Source organism: Leptonychotes weddellii, chromosome 4, assembly GCF_054177405.1.
Source record: "Leptonychotes weddellii isolate Sample4059 chromosome 4, ASM5417740v2, whole genome shotgun sequence".
In the NCBI taxonomy this organism is placed as follows: Eukaryota; Metazoa; Chordata; class Mammalia; order Carnivora; family Phocidae; genus Leptonychotes; species Leptonychotes weddellii.
Genome location: NC_138372.1, coordinates 164,945,062 through 164,963,932, shown reverse-complemented (window position 1 = coordinate 164,963,932; position 18,871 = coordinate 164,945,062). Strand labels below are relative to the sequence as shown.

The window sequence follows — 18,871 nt, the reverse complement described above, 5'->3', positions numbered from 1 at the left end:
TCTCTCTGTCAAATAAATAAAAAAATCTTAAAAAAAAAAAAAAAAAGAACTGCACTACACAGCAGTATCATAAAGAACAGCATACTTAGGAATAAATTAAAATAAGAGCAAGATTTGTACGCTGAAAACTACAAAATACTGTTGGAAGAAATTTTTTAAAACCTAAGTAAATGGAAAGATACCCAGTATTCATGGATAGGAGGACCTAATACTGTTATGATGACAATATCCCTGCCCTGCTCTCCCACCTCCCAGATTGATCTACAGAGTCAAGGAAATCCCCATCAAAATCCCAGCTGGCTTCTTTGCTAAATTTTTTTTTTTTTTAAAGATTTTATTTATTTATTTATTTATTTGAGAGAGAGAGAGAGAGAAACAGCATGAGAGGGGATAGGGTCAGAGGGAGAAGCAGGCTCCCCGCCAAGCCGGGAGCCCGATGTGGGACTCGATCCCAGGACTCCGGGATCATGACCTGAGCCGAAGGCAGTCGCTTAACCAGCTGAGCCACCCAGGCACCCTTCTTTGCTAAAATTTATATGAAAATCCAAGGGACCTCGTATATCCAGAACAATTTTAAGAAAAAAGAACAAAGTTGGAAGACTAATATATTCCCACTTCAAAACTTACTACAAAGCCATAGTAACAAAGACTGTGTAGTGCTGGCTTAAAGGGTAGACATAAAGATCAATGAAATAGAATTGGGAGCCTAGACATAAGTTACTATAGATTGATATTCAAACAGTCTCTTTAGCAAGTGGTACTATAATAACAAGGAGAACACTGAAGATAATGGAAGCCTTACACCTTGCTGGAGGCAATGAAAACTGGTCCAGCCACTTGGGAAAACCACTTAGCACTGCCTCAAAAATGTTAAGCACAGTGCTACCATGCGACCTAATAATTGCATTCCTAGGCCATACCCAAGAAAGTGAGAATATATATGCACCCAAAAATCTGTACATGAATGTTCACAGCAGCATTCTTGATAATAGCCAAAAAAATAACAGAAATATTATAAAAAAATAGAAATAACCCCAACCAAAGGCTTCAACTAATAAAAAATGGACAAATAAAACATGGCATATCCATACAATCAAATATCATCCAGCAATGAAAAGCAGCTTGAATGAACCTTGAAAACAGTATGCTAAGTGAAAGAAGGTAGGACAAAAGACTACACATACTGTTCCGTTTTACATAAAATGTCAAAAACAGGCAAATCCATAGAGACAGATTACTGGTGGCATGAGACAGAGAAGTGGGACAGTAGGGGACTGGAATGGGGAGTGCTTGCCCACAGGTATGGGGCTGCTCTGAGGGATGATGAAGACCTAAAAACAGATTGTGTTGATGGCTGCATACTGTGAACGCACAATCACCCAGTGAACCGTATGCCTTAAATGGGTGAACTGTAGGGTATGTGAGTTATATCTCCATAAAGGCTGTGTAAAAAGCAAAAAAGTAAATTAGTGGTTGACTAGGGAGGAAGAAGAATGGGAAGCCACTGTTCATGACGAGGTTTACTTGGGGGGGTAATAAAAATGGTCTTAGGTTATTGTGACAGCTGTGAAACTCTATGAATACACGAAAAGTCACTGAATTGTATACTTTATAGGAGTGAATTTTATGCTATGTGATTTGTATTTCCATAAAGATATTAAATGGGAAAAAGCACACTAGAGGCAGAAATTCCAGATGGAAACTCCTAATTCTAGTGCGTGGTAAAGACAACCTGGAGTAGGGAAGTGGCAGGGAGGATGAGGGAAGGTAGATTTGGTGTTATTTATGTTTAATTTTATTAGAAATGGTAATATCCTAGAGGGGGTAGGTATATCAGCAAAGTCAAGAATGTCAGTGGGCATCTGGAAAATAAGAAGGATAAATAACAGTGGTACCATGTTGTAATCAGTTTGGTACAGGCTGAATATGCGATGGCCTATGACATATTGAGATGTCCCATAGCAATCAGACATAAAAACTGGAAATTTAGAAGTTAAAGATATGCACACAGAAGTGGACAAGGAAGGGTTACTCAGGCCCTCCACAGCACCGAGCAGGGCCCGTCATCAAGGCCGGCGAGTGGCCAGCCCCCAGAAGATAACCTCTAAGCCCACGGAGGAGGCTGCCTGCGCTGAGAGAGTTTCTGTATGCGTAGGCTTGAGCCCATGCTGCCCCACTGTGGCCAGGTTAAGTCCGCCCTAGCAATGGGATTAGTGGGGAACCTTTGTTTTGGCTCAGGAAGCGGGGTGGTGGTGCTGGACTGGGAGTAGCTGAGGTCAGGTGCAGGGGTGCTGTATGCATACGTGACTGGTCCCCAGTAAAAACCGTGCACAGGTTTGTGGTGCAGGGGAGCCTTACTGGTTAGCAACCCCTCCCGTGTGTTGTCACACATCATTGCTGGAAGAAGTAAATGCATCCATCCTTGTGTAATTCTCCTGGGAAGGGACACCTGGAAGCCTAGCCCAAACTTTGCCTGGTCTTTGCCTTGTGCTCCTTTTCTTGCTGATTTTGATCTGTATTCTTTTGTTGAAATGATCCATAATCACAGTGTTTAACCGATTTTCTGAGTCCTGCGGGTCCTTCTAGAGAATTACTGAGCTTGAAGGTGGTTCTTTAGCAAGAACTCATCTGTATACAAATGTCGGCAATAGGCAGGATTGCTTGGGGCATGTTCCTGGAGCAAGAGAAGGGTTCTGGACATCAACACAGAGTAACAGAAGAAGAGCCGCGTGGGGGAGACGGAAAACGGGAGACAAACGCCTGAGAAGGACACGGAGGTCGTGCTAGTGTGAAAAAGCCACAGCAAGTCAGTGCTGCATTCACATTCTGTCAAGCAGCCAGGTACTCATCCCATGGGATTCAACAGTAAAGCCAATACTGACTTCAGCAACGGTGATTTGGGGAAGGGTGGAGCCGGAATCCATCTCAGGGGAAGGAAGAGGGAGTGTGGGCAGGCGGGTTTTCCAGCTGCGTGGCTCTACAAAGAGGAACAGGAGGGACAGCCGCTTGAGCGAGGAAGGGAGGCTCTTATGATAGAAGAAACAAACTTTCTGAGTGTGAATAAAAGACTCAGGGGCAACAGTTTCCTGAATTATTTAGAGCTTAAAATATGAAATAGACTTAGTACATTTATAAAAAAAAAAAAATCTGCTATCTCTTCCTTAGTTTTCAAAAGCAGAGTGTAAAAAATGACTTGAAACCTATACGGAAGGCACTGTGGAATAGGAAAAGTAGCACGAACACCAGTCGAAAAGGAAGTCAAGAGGAAGCTGAAACCATAATAAGCAAAAACTTGCAGAGGAGGGGGAAGGAGAGGGAAACGAAGACAAATTCAACCTGCTATGATTTAGTGGGAGAGGCAAAGGACGAGGAGTCTAGGTTTTCCCGCAGATAGAGGTTCTTTCTCTAACTTATTTAGGGTATTACGAACTCAAGAGTCATTTGAATCTATCATTACTTCAACCTCTCTAAAACAAGCCTATTAATATGTTCCTTACCATTTTACTAAAAACGTGTGAAGATTAATAAATTATTTGTAAAGCACATGCTAAATAAAATGTGCTACATAAATGCTAAATATTTGCCCTATTGAAAAGTGCTAGGAGGTGTGACACAAAATTGAATGTGGTTCAAAAATAGATTCATGGGAAAAGAACACAGCATCCAAAAGTACTATTAAAAATTTAAAAAGGAAAAAGAAATTGCTCTAAGTAAAGTGATTTCAATGGTGTCAAAAAATTAGAATGAAAGCTAAACATTATCTTTGTAAAACTACATTTTCAAGAAGACAAACCATGTAGTTAGAAACCAATTATGGAATCTGAGTCAACACATCCTGGGTTAAGCCTGAATTTAACCAACTGGACTCACCGACTTCGTGATGTTAGGCAACTTTTTGAAACTTTAGGTGACGGTTTCTGTCAGCACTATAGATAAAATCATTGTAGTTACAATTTTCTTGGTCTTTAATATGACGATTTGAAATCAGGAGGGAAACCAAGTGACATATGCTAGCACACAGACTAAATGATAATTCTACATTTTAAACTAGTCATTAGTAAATTACCATTTTAACTTCCTATCAGAAAAGTGAGCATATTATCACACTAATTCTAACATGTCATCAACTGTGAAGAGTGGAAAAGTGATCAGAATTCTAATTACACAGGTATACATGGGATTTTACTATCCAGTAAATTTAGAACATATTTAAATGTGTTAGCCTAGAGAATGGGAAAAAAAGTTAGTTATTTTTATTTTATTTTATTGAAATCATTAAAAAGAATTCATTGAAATTTAGTGGATTCTCTGCCAAGAATGTTCTCTTCAGATATATTTGCCCAAATACGCCAACGATTATGTCAAAGATTAATCCTGGGATCAATGTCTGTATTATAATCTATAAGAAATAACATAAATGTTCATTATTTGAAGACTGATTACAGAAATTCTAGAACATGCATATGATGGAATATTATGCAGACACTAAAAAGAATGAAGGGAAATTTTACACATCCTCATATGGTCAGAGGTCCAAAATAATCTGAGATGTAAAAAAATAAATGTAATGAGAGAATACGGGACTTGTAGTTTAGCTAAACAAGGAGCTGAGCAAAGCCTTTCCATAAAAAGCAACAATAAAAGCTGACCACACAGTTAAACAGTTAAAAACAACCATTTCAGAACTCTGGGAACTGACTGAAGTTACATATCAAATTGAAAACATGGTAAATTTATTCATGACAGGTACGACAAGTGGGAGATGGACACAGCCATCCCTCCTCCCCAGCTCAGATGTTGTGTCAGTTCTACCGCTGGGGAAAGACACGAAAACCAATAGTTTGCTGCAAGAGGAAGTTCACTTAATTTGGAAGAAAGTGTGAAAAACCCTCATAACCAACAGCACTGTCAATATCAGTAACAATTTAGGTAGCAAATACATAGAAGTCCAGTGAACAGGCAATCCTAATATTCAGGTTTTGGGTGGGGCAAGCAACAGACTGGCAGACTAGCCAGAAACTTAACAGCCACGGAGAGCCTTGACATCTGGCACATCTCTGCTGAATGGAAGACTATGCACACGTACAGCCAAGACTGGAGAGGGCTTACAGCTCCCCACACATCCTTCCCTGACAGTGACTCTGGGCACGTGCAAAGGGGATGCAGGGATTAAGCTTCGGTCACAAGTACAGTAAAGGCCAGGGAAGATGTGACAACTGACTAGTCTATGGGTGCTCCCCCACAATTCCATCAGCAGAGGGCAGAAGCCTTATTAACAGAGGTGTGTGAGCGCAGCCTCTGACTAATCACTGGTGATGTCTGAGCAATGCTGACACAAAGAGGTGCCCAGCAGGGCAGGCTTAAAATAAAAGTGAGAAGGAAAAAAATGAACAAAGCCGTAAATCATGAAGTAGAGAGACTCTGCAGATTTAGTCCAACGAAATGACTAAAGAAACAAAGAAAAGAAAAACCTGTAACAACCACCACCCTTGGAGACTAAAATGAATCAGAATGCAAATGCACTATGTTATCTGAAATGTGGAGTTTTCAAAAAAAAAAAAAAGCTAAGAGACATGCAAAGAAACAAGAAAATGTGACCCATACGCAGAGAAAGAAAGAAAGAAAGAGAAAGCAAGCAAGCAAGCGAGCAGTAGGAAGAAACTGTCTTGGAGAGGCCCAGATGTTGGGGGGGGGGGGGAAGAGGGAGATTTTAGAGAAAAAGAAAAAAAGAAGAGAAAGTACAGCAACGACAATGAAATTTAACCAAAGGAGTTCAAGAACAGATTTGAGACGGCAAAAGAATGAGTCTGCAAACTTGAAGATAAGCCAATTAAAATTACCCGGTCAGGAACACAGAGAAGAAAGGATGAAGAGAAAGGAGCCGCAGAGACGTGTGGGACATCGTCAAGTGTATCAACATACGAATCATGGGAATCCAGGACCAATGGGAGCAGAGGAGAAAGAAAAAGGCAAAAAATATTAAAGAAACGATAGCTGAAAACGTCCCACATTTGAAGAAAAATGTATACATATGGATCCACAAAGCTTAATGAGTAAGGAGGATAAGCATACACAATCACAGTCAAATTAATGAAAAAGAAAGACAAAATCGTGGCAGCAGCAAGAGAAAAGCAACAGATCATGCACAAAACAACAAAATCCTTAAGGACTCCTCTCATCAAAAATAATGAAGGCCAGAAAGCAGCAGACTGGCCTTCTTTCTACCACCTGAAACAAAAAACTGTCAGCCAGGAATTACATAAACTATCTTTTAGAATATAGGGGAAATAAAGACATTCTGAAAAAAAAAAAAAAAAAAAGAACAATTTTTGGGGCTAGCAGATCAAGGTTATAAGAAAGACTAAAGCAAGTCCTTTGGGCTGAAAAGAGGTGGCACCATGTGGCAATTCTATCCACAGAAAGAAATGAAGGGCACCAGAAACGGTAAATGTAAAGGGTTAATGCAAAGATTATAGAAATACTGTACTACAAGCCAACATCCCTCATGATTATAGATGTAGGGATTCTCAACAAACTACTAGTAAATCAAGTGTAGCAAAATGTAATATGACGAAGTGGGATTTCACCTAGGAATGCAAGGCTGGCTTAACATCTGAAAATCAACTAATGCAATATACTATTATTCACAAAAAAAAGGAGATAAATCACATGAGCATTTCAATGGGCAGAAAAAGAAACCTGGCAAAATCCAATACTCATTCATGATAAAACTCTCAACACCCAGGAACAGAAGAGAACTTCTTCCACAAGGTCAAGGGCAGCAAGGAAAACCTTACAGCTGACATCATACTTAATGGTGAAAGATGAAAAGCAACAAGCAAAGATATTCCATCTTCACCACTCCTGCTCAACAATGCATTCGAAGTTCCAGTCAGTGTGATAAGGGAAAATAAAATAAAAAAAATAAAGACATTAAAATTTGAAAGGAAGAAATAAAACATACTTTATTCACAGATAACATAATTCTATATGTAGAAAATCCTAATGATTCCATAAAAACCAAAACAACACACTAGAAATAATGGTCCAACACGGTCACAAGATACAAGGTCAGTGTATAAAAATCATCTGCATTTCAATATCCTGGTAACCATCTGAAAATGAAAAATTTTTTAAAGATTTATTTATTTATCTGAGAGAGAGAGATAAAGAGAGCATGAACGGGAAGGGCAGAGGGAGAGGGAGAGAGAATCTCAAGCAGACTCCCCAATGAGCACGGAGCCCAGTGCGGGGCTCGATCCCAGGACCCTGATTATCATGACCTGAGCCAAAACCAAGAGTCAGATGCTCAACCAACTGAGCCACCCAGGCACCCTGAAAATGAAATTTTAAAAGTTCCATTCACAATAGCATCAGAAAGTGTACAATACTTAGAAATAAATTAAACAAAAGAAGTCTAAGACTGGCACCCTGAAGACTATATAACTGCTGAAAGAAACAAAAAAATATCTGTTAAGTAGAGACACTTCGTAGTCATGGACTAGAAAACTAAGGATTATTAAGACGGAAATTATCCCCAAACTGAGCTACAGATTCAATCCTCTGTCAAAACCCTTGGAGGCTCTTTTGTAGAAACTGACAAGCTAATCTGAAATATATGTAGAAATGCATAGGAACCAGAATAGCCAAAACAATTTTGAAACAGAACTTTTTCTTTAAAAAAGAATCAACAACCTGGATTTCACACCAAATTGCTAGAACGCTAAGGTAATTAAGAGCATGACACTGGCATAAGGACAGGCATATAAATCAATGGAACAGAACCGAGAATGCAGAAACAAATCCATACATTTACGTTCAGTGGATTTTCAACAATGGTGTTGCAGTTCAATAAGAAAAGGATTACCCTTTCAACATACGGTGCTGGGACAACGGGCTGGATATCTACATAGGAAAAGATAAACCTAGATCCTAACTTCATACCATACACAAAAATTAACGTAAAATTGATCATAGACTTAAAATGACAGAGCTAATACTATAAGAAATTAAGAAAACAGCAAAAAATCTTTGTGACCCTCGGTTCAGCAAAGAGTTCTCCTGGTCAGCCCAGACTCAAGGGGACAGAAGTCAGATCCATGTCCTGGTGGAGGAGTGTAAAGGGGATGGGGTGGGAGGTCCTGTGGCAGCCTACGTGGCTAGGTCAGCACTCCCCAGTCCACCCTGAATGACCACTAAGACATTAAACCTCTCCTTAGTCTTGTCGGAGTAACAATTTTATAACTGTTTGTATGAATATCTAATATCTGATTCTTATCTGTCTCTTCCATTATATAAACTCCACAGGGTCAGATGAAAGAATGTCTTTTGTTAGTTCCCATGTATCTATCACATAGAAAGTACTAAAAAACTTTGTTTCTAAACTAAATGAGTAGGGGCACCTGGGTGGCAGAGTTGGTTAAGCTTCTGACTCTTGATTTCGGCTCAGGTCATGATCTCAGCGTTGTGAGATCAAGCCCCGCATCAGGCTCTGCACTGAGTGTGGAGCCTGCTTAAGATTACCTCCTTCTCCCTCTGGCCCCCCACCTCTCTCTCCCTCCTCTCTAAAAACCAAAACAAAACAAAAAAATAAGTGAATAAATGGATCATCATATTGGCATCATATTGGGATCATCATGAGGGAATTAAGGAAGTTGAACCATTTTCAGCTCCCAAGTAAAATGACTTAATACAATCCCATGTCTCAGCTTTTCCAAGGCAATCATGACTTAAGATATCCCTTCCCTATAAATTCAACAGTTTTCCTCACAGCTAATATAGTCATGACACATACGCTGTGGTAGGTAAGTCAATCTACTAGACCAACCTGGGATTGCTGAAGACAGTCTTACCTCAGGCAGCTGTCTGGCAGATATGACAGCTTCTCTAAATAAATTGTCTAAAGAGCCAAAGTGTTCAATGTTTCAGTTTTTTTTTAAATCTAGTACATGTAAATTATATAAAAAACCTAAATTAACTTTCATAATGGAGGTACGGACACATTCTATTTAAATTACCACATTCTTAGCAATGTCCAAGTATCTGGGAAGGGTTAAAACAGAATAGCAATTGTTACATTAACAAAGCATAAGAGGCGCCTGGGTGGCTCAGTCGGTGCAGCATCTGCCTTCGGCTCAGGTCGTGATCCCAGGGTCCTGGGATCGAGTCCCGCATCAGCTCTCTGCTCAGCAGGGAGCCTGCTTCTCCCTCTCCCACTGTGATCTCTCTCTCTCTCTCAAATAAATAAATAAAAATCTTAAAAAAAAAACCCAAAAAACAAACAAACAAAAAGCCAAAGCATAAAACACCTGGCAGAAGCCAGGTAACTATCAGCACAGTGCCTTTCTTCTCTGTGCTCCTTATGCTTAGGTCTGTCATTATATTTACCATGCTATACTGAAATCATTGGCTTATGCTTCTCCCTTCCCCTACACCACATAGTCCTCGAGGGTAGGGACTGCTTTTATTTATGGCTGCTGGTCCAACACCACCCACAGTGCTTGCTGCATGGAAGGCACTGATGGGTTTATACTGGAGAACAATGGATCTGTAGGTGATTTTAGTGTCACAAAAAGGCTTAGGACTTGTGAGTCCCAAAACTTGAACTAGTGATTATGCTCTTCAACTTTCTTGGCCGGCTAGCCTTACCAGTCCTATCTGATCTCTTTAAAAATCCCTTGCCTCATTTATAAAGAAAGAAAAATGCCAATTCACAGGGACACTTTTAACAAAGTGCTGTGCAAATAATACTTACTGCTAAAAATTACCATGGATTAAAATAAAAGAAGGACTTTGAAGTGCAAATTAACTATCAAGGAAAATTGTACTAACAGGAATGAGGAACTTTTTGATTTCTTCCAGTGCGTGTCCCATCCGGGCATATGCTTCTGCTGGTGGAGCGAAGACTTCAATGAGAACATGCAGGTCATCGTTGAGGTGAAAGTACTTGGCTTCTCCACTTTTCCTCAACTCTTCTTCCTGAAGAAAGAAAAACCATGCTTAAAAGGGCATCTTTATAAGAAAAGGAACAGGAACGCTACACAGAGCTGATCCGGCATGCAGCTGTCATAGAAGGTTCACTCAATGGCAAGCACCGCCCTAAGGATGAAGGATTAAGATACACATCTGATCCTGCCATTCCCACCTTCTATGAAAACACTCAAGGCTTCATGCTGCTACTGGAATAAGTCTCAACCCCTGCCTCTGGCCTAGGGGGAGACCCTCTGCCACACTGTGTGCTCTGGTTGCTTTGTCTCCTCCTGTCCCCCCAGCCCGACGCCCTCCAGGTGCTGCTCAGACCCCTGGTCAGACCGGCTGATCTCCCCAGCTCCCTCTACATGGGTTACGCCAAGTATCTGTGATGCTGCCACAAAGCATTTCCACCGCCAAATTACCTAAAATACCTATTGTTTACTTGACTATTATCTAATTTTCCTCACTGGAGGTGACGGCAACAGAACAAGACCATGATGGTCTTCTCTGGTGCTCATCTGCCTTGTCTAGAAAAGTGCTTGGAATATAGCTGACACCCGACAAATACATTTGGACGAGTAGGTAAATATTATTTACTCATTTCCATGTTCATTCACTCATTCATATATTCATTCAAAAAACATTTCTACATGCCAGGCACTGTATCTGAAGATAAAACAGTGAATAGAATAAACGAACGATTTTATTACATGATTTTACATAATTATGATACACATTAAAGTTTTTTTGTCTACATAATGAAATACAGGGGGGAAAAAAGAGGAGAGGGAAAAACCTAGATCAGTCAGCAAGAGACAAATGATTTTGGTCCATGATCTTCTCCTAACTAGCATTCATTATAGTGGCAAATGACAGAACCTGGATCTTCTAAAAGTCTTTGTTTCCAACATTCAAATCAGACAGATTAAGAAGAGCAGGTACCTACACCTAGAGTGATTTCCAAAATGGGGGGAAACCTTCCTAGCCTCTCTAAAACACCAACCCCATGAGAAGGAGAACCCTAGAACTCCTGGCAACACCACCTTTTAATTCCACCACAGGCCAAGAGGTCAGAGAGGCCCAAGCACCCCTGACTTCATCGTTTAAGACGTCAACTTGTGTTACTTCACTCATTTGATTTCTTTTAGAGAACAAAGAGATCTGCATATAGAGCATGACAGGACGTGGGGTTTTGAGTCAGATATACCCAAATCATAGCCATGCCAGACACCAGGTGTGTCTGTTTAGATAGATGAACTCTTAAGTTGAAAAATCAAGTTGGTGTTAAGTATATTAATACAGGACTGTTGAGAAGAGTAAAAGGACCAACTTTCCGTAAATGCCTGGCAAAGGAGATCACGTACATACTGCCCAGCACACTGCTTTACATGTGCCAGGACTCGATAAGTGCCAGTTTTCTTCGCATTTACGGAAAGAAGGTCAGAAACCGAAGGAAAAGAAGGAGAAATATTTGAAGCAAGGAGAGCAAATATAAGCTACCATAATATCCTCTGCATTTCCTTCAAAGTTGGTCCCGTATAAAAAGCACGATTCTTTTAGGCCAACTGTAGACTATTTGTTCTAATCAGAACACTCTCCATCACTTGATCTGATACTCTGCCTTTCAGAGCTGAAGTTTTAAACTTCATAAAGTCGAATTTTATGTTCAACAGTTCACTTCTGAAAGTATAAACTACTGACCTCAACACTGCTTCCCTATTAGAATACAGCATCACACTACGGATATTAATGAGAGTAACTGTGACGCACAGTGCAGCACTCTGCCGTTGCTACCCCGGATGGAAACGGGGAGAGAGGCTTTCTTAGCCCAGCCTGCTGTCACTCATCCCCACAGAGCGAGGAGCTTTATCAGCTTCTGTCCTGGGTTAGCAGGGACAGGCAACATGGTGTTTGGGGAAGAACACAGACTTCGCTTGGAGTTCTGCGTTCAAATCCCAAATTCAACATGTACTGTATAATTTTCGACAGGTTACTTTATCATCTTGAAGAGGTGATTTTAAGTGCAGAGTAACAGTATAGTATCTACTGCTCAATGAGTAGTAATAAAGGAGTTACCAGAACAGTGATTAGGAGTTATTAGTAATATAAAGGAGTTGTAGTAAAAAAAAAGAGTTTCATGTTTAAAGACACAAAAAATCTTTAGAACTGTGCTTAGTACATAATAAACACTCAATAAATGATGACTACAGTATTAATTATTCTATTATTCTATATATAGACGATAAGGGCAAAACAGCCAGCATGCTTGGCACAAACTGAAGGCTCGAAAGACCATAGCATTACGGTGATTATTATGCTACATAACCAACTGATACAAGTCAGTAATGACTCCCGTAATTTCGTCAATGTAGAAAATACAAGAGGGGTGCCTGGGTGGCTCAGTCGTTAAGCGTCTGCCTTCGGCTCAGGTCATGATCCCGGGGTCCTGGGATCGAGCCCCCCACATCGGGCTCCCTGCTCCACGGGAAGCCTGCTTCTCCCTCTCCTACTCCCCCTGCTCGTGTTCCCTCTCTCGCTGTGTCTCTGTCTGTCAAATAAATGAATAAAATCTTCAAAAAAAAAAGAAAATACAAGAATAAAATGAATTATGGTCTCATTAGAATTTAGATAGTGAACACTATGAAAAGCTAAAAGATGAGATTTTAATAGTAATGGAAATCTCTTTAGCAATAAACATTATTAACTGAGAACTTCTGCAGACTAAAAGGATCAACAGAGATCAGCATTCAAGAGTCCAGGCAGTGAGGACCTGACTGCAGCACAGGACAGGGTACCAGTGGTCTCCCCTTCTATAGCAAACCTGGTACTTGAATTATCACCTGTGGTGACACCAACTGACATGCTTCTGAAGACTGATGGCCACGTGTGGCAGAGGCCGGCCACAGTATGATGCACAAGAGGAAAACAAGGCAGGGGGAGTGGGATCAAACTGTACCGAAGAGTTCTAAAAGGAAAATGACAGACTCAAGACTTGACATTACGAGTTCAAGTCTCAAAGAGCCAGAAGTAGGCTAGGAGGTGTACTGCTTATGGCCACAGGCTTATGGAGCCAACAGGCAGAAGCAGAGTTGAAGCCTGTGTGTTGCTGAAGGACAGTAGACTGCCCAGCCACCTCTTCTGTGAGGTTTAGGAAAATGTCTGGAGAACAGTGAAGATCTGAGAACTGGATTGGCAACATTTGGGAGGATTCAAACAACCCTTAGTATTCAAATGTTGAAGCCCCACTGAGCCTTCCACACAGGCAGAAGCCTGTCTGGTGAAACTTTTCCTACCTTGTTTTGAATAGCCAAGGTAGTTCCTTGAAAGGAGATGAAAATTCTCTGGCTTTATTTTTTTTTTTTTAAGATTTTATTTATTTGAGAGAGAGAGCAAGAGGAGAGACAGAGACAGAGAGAGAGAGAGTGTGCACACAAGTCGGGGGGAGGGGCAGAGGGAGACAGAGAAGCAGGCTCCCCACAGAACAGGGGGCCTGACACTGGGCTCGAGTTCAGAACCCTGGGACTATGACCTGAGCGGAAGGTAGACACTTACTTAACTGACTGAGCGACCCAGGTGTCACGCTTTATTACTGTTTCTTGGTATGACCTCCTGGCCCAGGATCAGATCCTTGTTTGCCCCAGGGACGCAGAGAATAAGAAAGCTAATAATAACTGTTAATACCTCCTTGTGTACATGTGACACTTCCTCCTTGTCTTCCCACCAAGGATCTGGGGCCTTTTCCTAAAGCAACTATGCACTGATAAGATAAATACCCAGAAAGCCTGAGGATTAACAAACTTGACTCTCAGCAAATGCTTCTCCACTGAGGGCCACTGATGACAGTGGGATCTACAGGGTCAAGAGAATAAAGGACTTCTGATCCTGTCCCTTGATAGCAGCTCAATGGACTGTAAACCCCAAATGTATGCTACTTCCCCAGTTCCTGGGTGTCTTGATGGAATGGAAATGATCAGCCACTTACAGAATCTCTATAATGATTCTCAGACCCATGTGGTCAAGGACATAGAAATGAGAGGATTAGTGAAGGGCTGGAAAGTAGTCTAGGAAAGCAGCCTAGACCCACTGAGTGTGTAAGAGAACAGGGTGCCCCATGCAATGCAGAGCAAGCACTCAGCGACCGGGGAGGACAAAGGGACTCATTTTAGTAGATGTCAAAGCACCTCCTTGCCCAGCCACCTCAGTGCTACTCAAGGGACTTGAACAAAGTGTCTGTGGCAACAGAGAGAGAGGTTACATATTACTTCACAACACAGACTCCCCTCAAAAAGGATTCTTAGCTACTGCACTGCTGAATGCCCAATATGCCAACAGCAGAGATAGCCCTTAAAATGACAACATAATCTAGAAAAACCACCAAGCCCTGATAGCAAAGTGACCATACTTAGAATCCTTTTCATTAAATGGATAGCCAGGCACTTGTTATTACTTGGACATATAATCCAGCTAAAGACTTGCCTTCCCTCCTTCCTTTGTACCTGTGAAACTATCTGTGGATGCCCTCATCACTGCCATCGTATGCCACAAAATGTCGCTTCTGACAAAAAACAAAACAAAACAAAACAAAAAAACCTCCCTTAACAACAAACAAAATAAGCAGTATGTTGATGAATTTCACTGGTCATTTCATGTACTTCATGACCAGACGGCTTTATTGAAGACCTAATTAAGGTATCAGCAAGGATGGGTTAGTTTCCTACAAGTTATACAAAATTTCTGACCAACTGACCAATATATGGTTCCATCTCCTCCAGCTGCCAGAACAGATGAGTCAGGGAATCAAAGTAACATCATTTGAGACAGGAAGGCTTAGTGAATAGTTAACCTAACCTGGCCACACACTAGAATCATTTCAAATAACCACTGAAAATTCATTTTGAGGTTCTACCCTAAAAAGGTTGTATGGGAATCTTATTTTTTTTTTTTTTAAAGATTTTGTTTATTTATTTGAGAGAGAGAGAATGAGAGAGAGCACATGAGAGTGGGGAGGGTCAGAGGGAGAAGCAGACTCCCCGCCGAGCAGGGAGCCCGATGCGGGACTCGATCCCGGGACTCCAGGATCATGACCTGAGCCGAAGGCAGTCGCTTAACCAACTGAGCCACCCAGGCGCCCTGGGAATCTTATTTTTAAACAGCACTCCATGTGAGTATGATAACAGCCCTGTTTTAATCAAATAATTTAACTTCCCTGATTAACACAGATAATATACTCAGGTTCTCTAAATCTCAGTTTTTTTACATGTAAAGTAAGGAGAATGTTATGTTTCTTCCATCATTTTTCTAGGGATAACACAGAGTAATGCACTCACAGTAGCTGTTCGATAAACAAATGGCAGCCATTTTTTATTATAAAAGCCTTTGTTTAGATGGACTTTTTTGTGTGTGCGAAGAGGCTGCATTTTGTCTAAATAACTTTCTTGTCTGACACAATCATTGTTCAACATTTCATGGAAAGTGGCCACGGAATGTGGGTTTGGTTTTCAGTGACATCAATCTCTTCACAGTGACAGAGCAACAAAACGGTAATGGAGAATAATGAAAGTGATGACAGCACACTATGAAACGTGAAAACTTCTTTCAGAAGTGGTGTATTTAAGAAAGTGATCAATAAAAAACTCAGTAATTTTAGCTTATCACAGGAAAAAAAAAAAAAAAAAAAGAGGCAGTTAGAAGGACTAGAGCCAAGTAGAGCTACTGTGTGTGAGAATACGAAGCCACTAGTAAAACATTTAAAATCAATTTTAACTTGATAAAATGTACAGGGTATTAAATGAAGGGCAAAAAGAGCAAATCCAAGTGTATACTTTATAAACTCAACTATTTCAAATACAGGCATAGAAAAAAGGCCCCCAGGAACTCCTCGAAGATGCAAACAGCGGCAGTTAAGACTGCAGATAACTTTTCTCTTCGTGGTAATTTCAGTATCACTGTACTTTCTACGAGGAATCGCTTCTACAGTCGAAACCACAGGCACTGCTATTGCATTTTACAAATGAAGGTAATAGTTACAGATGTACACGGAGGACACCATATATTCTGAAACTGGTCCAAGAGACTCAGTTTTCTACACAGTACCACAGACTCATCGCCTTATACAACATTTTCATATAATTTCATTTGCAATCCTAGCTAGCTCTAATATAATTTGTATTAATACAATGGATAATCTAAAAGTACATTATGCAACTTGTCTCCAAAGTAGCCATTGTCTATGATGAATGTTACCTTTGCCTTGTCTCGCATGGAACCTTTCCCAAGGATGGACATTTTGGTCAAGGTTTCTTCTTGTAAACGCTTCAGAGAATTGCCACGGGGACCCAAAAGTTTCCCCACAAAGTTGAACTAGGGAAAAAACAAACAAACCAAAATTGTAACATTCATATCTGAAAGTAATTTATTAATCTTGAATGTCAGTAAACACTACAGTATGCTACAAATCACTAATTAATGCCAAATATTTAAGTTCCTGCTATATGCCTCTCCACAAACCACATATAATGGGGCTTAAAAGTCGTAAAGTAAAAACCAATCATTTCAATGATGGTTAGATTTCACAAATTATAAATTAAGCTAATTCCCAGAAATCCTAGGTTGCTATCCTGACAATTTTAACGCACATTTGACTTCAACCATGCACAGTGCTAGTAAGATGAGGATGTAGGTGGGGAAGATGTAAGGTGCTCCAGGCTGGTCACTATGGAGTGTCTGGGTCCTTCCACCTAACCTCAGCACTTGAGCCCTGGTTCGTCAACCAGGGATTGCGCTGGCCTAGATGAGTTCTCAAGCATTTGGTGGCTCACAAAGCTTTATGACAAAGTCCATCTATCTCTTCTAAAATAACTAGCTATGAAAATGTTGACAAATTAATGAGTCTTGATTCTTAGGGTTCTTAATTTAATAAGCACAGCAGAAGTGAATTCATTAATGATATGGACTCTGAGGCTACATTGCCATGGTTTTAAAACCCGGCTTTTCCATTTACCAGCTGAGTAACCCAGCTAGTTAACTGGGTCACCTGACCTCTCTGTACCGTGGGTTCCTCGTCTGTAAAATGAGAACAGTGAAATACAACAGAACCTACTCCCGTAAGGCTGTTAGGAAGATTAAATGGGTCCATATAAATGAATCAGAACAATGCTTAGCATAGAAAAGACAATAAATATATCTTGAATGAAAGGACTGTAATTAGGAATTTCACACAACTTTTAAAAGCTTTCCCATAATTAAGGTAAGTCATGAATACTTCTTGTTCCCAGAAAGTCAGCCCTATTGACCGGAGGGAAACTGTTCTCTTTGGCAAGACTTCTGATTACAAACTCATGCAGCCGCTGTTTTGGCATCAGCTCCTCCACGATCTGTGCCACTGCTGTGCTGTTGCTGTTTTTAAGAGAAAACGGTTCTTCAATTTCTCTATGGTAATTGAAGTAATTTTCTTAAAATATATACTTCTAAAAAATCAAAATGATATTTTTTCCTGGCCTACTTTTAATTTTATTGGTCTTCAATGAAAACTCAAATATCTACAGTATTTTTAACCTTCACATGTAAGTATGTTTTGTTTTTTAAATTTAATTTTAAGTCGATTACTCTCTAAAAATATAGAAATGATACATATAGAGTTAAAAATATCAAATAATACAACATAGAAAAAAAAAAATCAGTGTCTCCATCCACTCATCTCTACCTTATTCTTGGTTCCCCATTTTCTCTGCTTTTTCTTTCTGGAAATTCTATTATTTGGCTATTAGGATCTCCTGAGTTGGAACTCTAAATTTCTCTCTTATTTTTCCTCTTTCCCTTTCACCTTCTCTGTTTTACTGTCTGGGGAATTTAAGTACATTTCCTACATATCTATTGATTTTTTTCATTTCTGCTATCAAATGTTTAACTATTAATAGTATTTTCTTATATTTGTTCTTTTTTTATAGCATTTTAAAAATATTTTATGGAAGTGATATAAATTCTTATATTTCTGAGGATATGAATGGCAGTGCCCCCCACCCCCACCCCGACTTGGAGCTTATAGTATCTGCTTCTTCCAACAGATTCACATTTTGTGAACTGGTCTCTTTGTACATTATGGGCTTTCCTCAAGTGACCAGTAATCCTCTGCTGCCTATTCTTAAAAATGTAAGGCTGAGGTTCCAAAACACTACCTGAAGTCCTGCTTTCATCCACAGGATTTGACAACTGGACTTGACAATTCACTTTAAGATGGTAGGCTAGTTTTTTCATCAAACGTTACTCAAATATCAGTATCTGTGTTTCTCTTCTCTTGGCCTAGGTAAGCATTACCCTGAATAGGAATTCCCCAGTCTCCCAGGAGGAGGTATCAGCTTGGCTGCTGGAATGCTGGGATTCCCACTAGTAGGTGCACACCTTTATATATAAGGGAAATAAATACCCTCATTTTCAGTGTGGCATCTCTAGCCCTCAGTTGTATCTATCTGGGTCTGAGAGCCCAAGGCTTCTTTATTCAATCCCTCCAGGAAATCTCTAGCCTGCTATAGGTTAAGAAGGCAGATGCCTGGTTTTATCAGCCAGGCAGAGCATCCAATGGTCTAACCACTTCTCACACAAACTTTGAACCAAGTCTCCTCTTCTTCAGTTCTGCCCACCAATCCACCTTCTCAATAACTAGTGTCCATGATTCCTGAGCCTCCTCGAGCTATTTCCGTACTAACGCCCATGTTTCTGGGACACTTTCTCTTGCCCTGTAAGCCTGAATTCTGCTTTCTCTTGACGCCTAAGTCATTACCATTTGTCCATCTATTTTGCAGCCACCAAAACTTCACTCCCATCATTGGCCTATTATTGCTTCACCCTTCCATTCTTGTCTTTGAGTATCTGTGCCTTTTTCCTTCATTTATATTCATTTTGG

At 40.3% G+C, this 18,871-nt stretch overlaps 1 protein-coding gene across 3 annotated transcripts in view; it reads right to left on the bottom strand.

The window, feature by feature from the left end:
* Window positions 1–16,360, bottom strand: part of KHDRBS3 (KH RNA binding domain containing, signal transduction associated 3) — a 103,285-nt gene extending 86,925 nt beyond the window's left edge. For all 3 annotated transcript variants that reach the window (XR_014144452.1, XM_081816583.1, XM_081816582.1), the window contains exons 1-2: window positions 16,216–16,360; window positions 9,832–9,978 (exon numbers count right to left, since the gene is read on the bottom strand). Coding sequence is in view for 2 of the 3 variants with exons in the window: in XM_081816583.1 (XP_081672709.1) it covers window positions 9,832–9,978; window positions 16,216–16,257 (189 nt within the window). In the remaining variant the exon portion in view is untranslated. The remainder of the gene's footprint in view (window positions 1–9,831; window positions 9,979–16,215) is intronic.
* Window positions 16,361–18,871: the final 2,511 nt, after the last annotated feature.